The 808-nt window shown below is 33.2% G+C and overlaps 1 protein-coding gene across 1 annotated transcript in view; it reads right to left on the reverse strand.

Annotated features, from left to right (window-relative positions):
* Window positions 1-509: 509 nt before the first annotated feature.
* Window positions 510-808, reverse strand: part of LOC115034802 — a 996-nt gene continuing 697 nt past the window's right edge. Inside the window, exon 2 of the mRNA XM_029492261.1 lies at window positions 510-749. Within this exon, the coding sequence (XP_029348121.1) occupies window positions 510-749 (240 nt within the window). The remainder of the gene's footprint in view (window positions 750-808) is intronic.

Consider the following 808-nt stretch of genomic DNA (forward strand, 5'->3'; position numbering starts at 1 on the left):
ATTAGGTTTCTCGACAGTTCGTAATTTACAAGTTTTGTGCAGTTTGAACACGATATTTGTAGACGGTACTTTCAAAAGTTGCCCGAAATTATTTTATCAACTTTTCACGATTTCATGATTCAAGATTTTAAATATTTCAAAAATCTAAATACTAGAACAATTCTGGTTTCACTAAAAAAAATCGATCTTAATACTTGAACATTATATCTTGAATAGTTGAATAACCGAAATGGGTATAGGTAGTGATGTGTAAATACACAATAAATAAATTTATCGTAAATAACCAGGATATTTACCCGATATTTAAAATAAATACCCGGTATTTATATTTTATTCCAATGTTATATAAATTATAAAACCATTTACCAATATAATGTAACTAAAACAACGTTACTTGTAATTTGTAATTAAACATTAAGATAAATCAAGCTAATGTAAAATAAAGTCAATACAATTCTCACTCTAAAAAAATAAAAAAAGTAATGCTTTACATTATTTTAACATTTTTTTTACTGATTCACGTTCTCTCGATGGTATCCTGCTGCGGCCACTTCCCGTAGCAGTATATCGGCCTTCTGCTGGAGCACTGCGAAGTCGAATCGCTCCCGGAGCTGGTTGACGTAATAGTGGTCGATCGTGGCAGAGGGGTACTCCCTGTACACTTCCGAGTGTTCTTTCGATTTATTTTTGCCAACCAGTCTTCGACGTTGAACTACAAGTAGGGCTCCAGTGGGAATATGTCTTCGAAGCTGAAAATTGAATTAATCATAATAGCCGCAGCCGTCTTGTCATAGTGCCAATAACTGAT

The sequence above is a fragment of the Acyrthosiphon pisum genome, unplaced genomic scaffold (genome assembly GCF_005508785.2).
Source record: "Acyrthosiphon pisum isolate AL4f unplaced genomic scaffold, pea_aphid_22Mar2018_4r6ur Scaffold_21109;HRSCAF=23054, whole genome shotgun sequence".
Lineage (NCBI taxonomy): Eukaryota > Metazoa > Arthropoda > Insecta > Hemiptera > Aphididae > Acyrthosiphon > Acyrthosiphon pisum.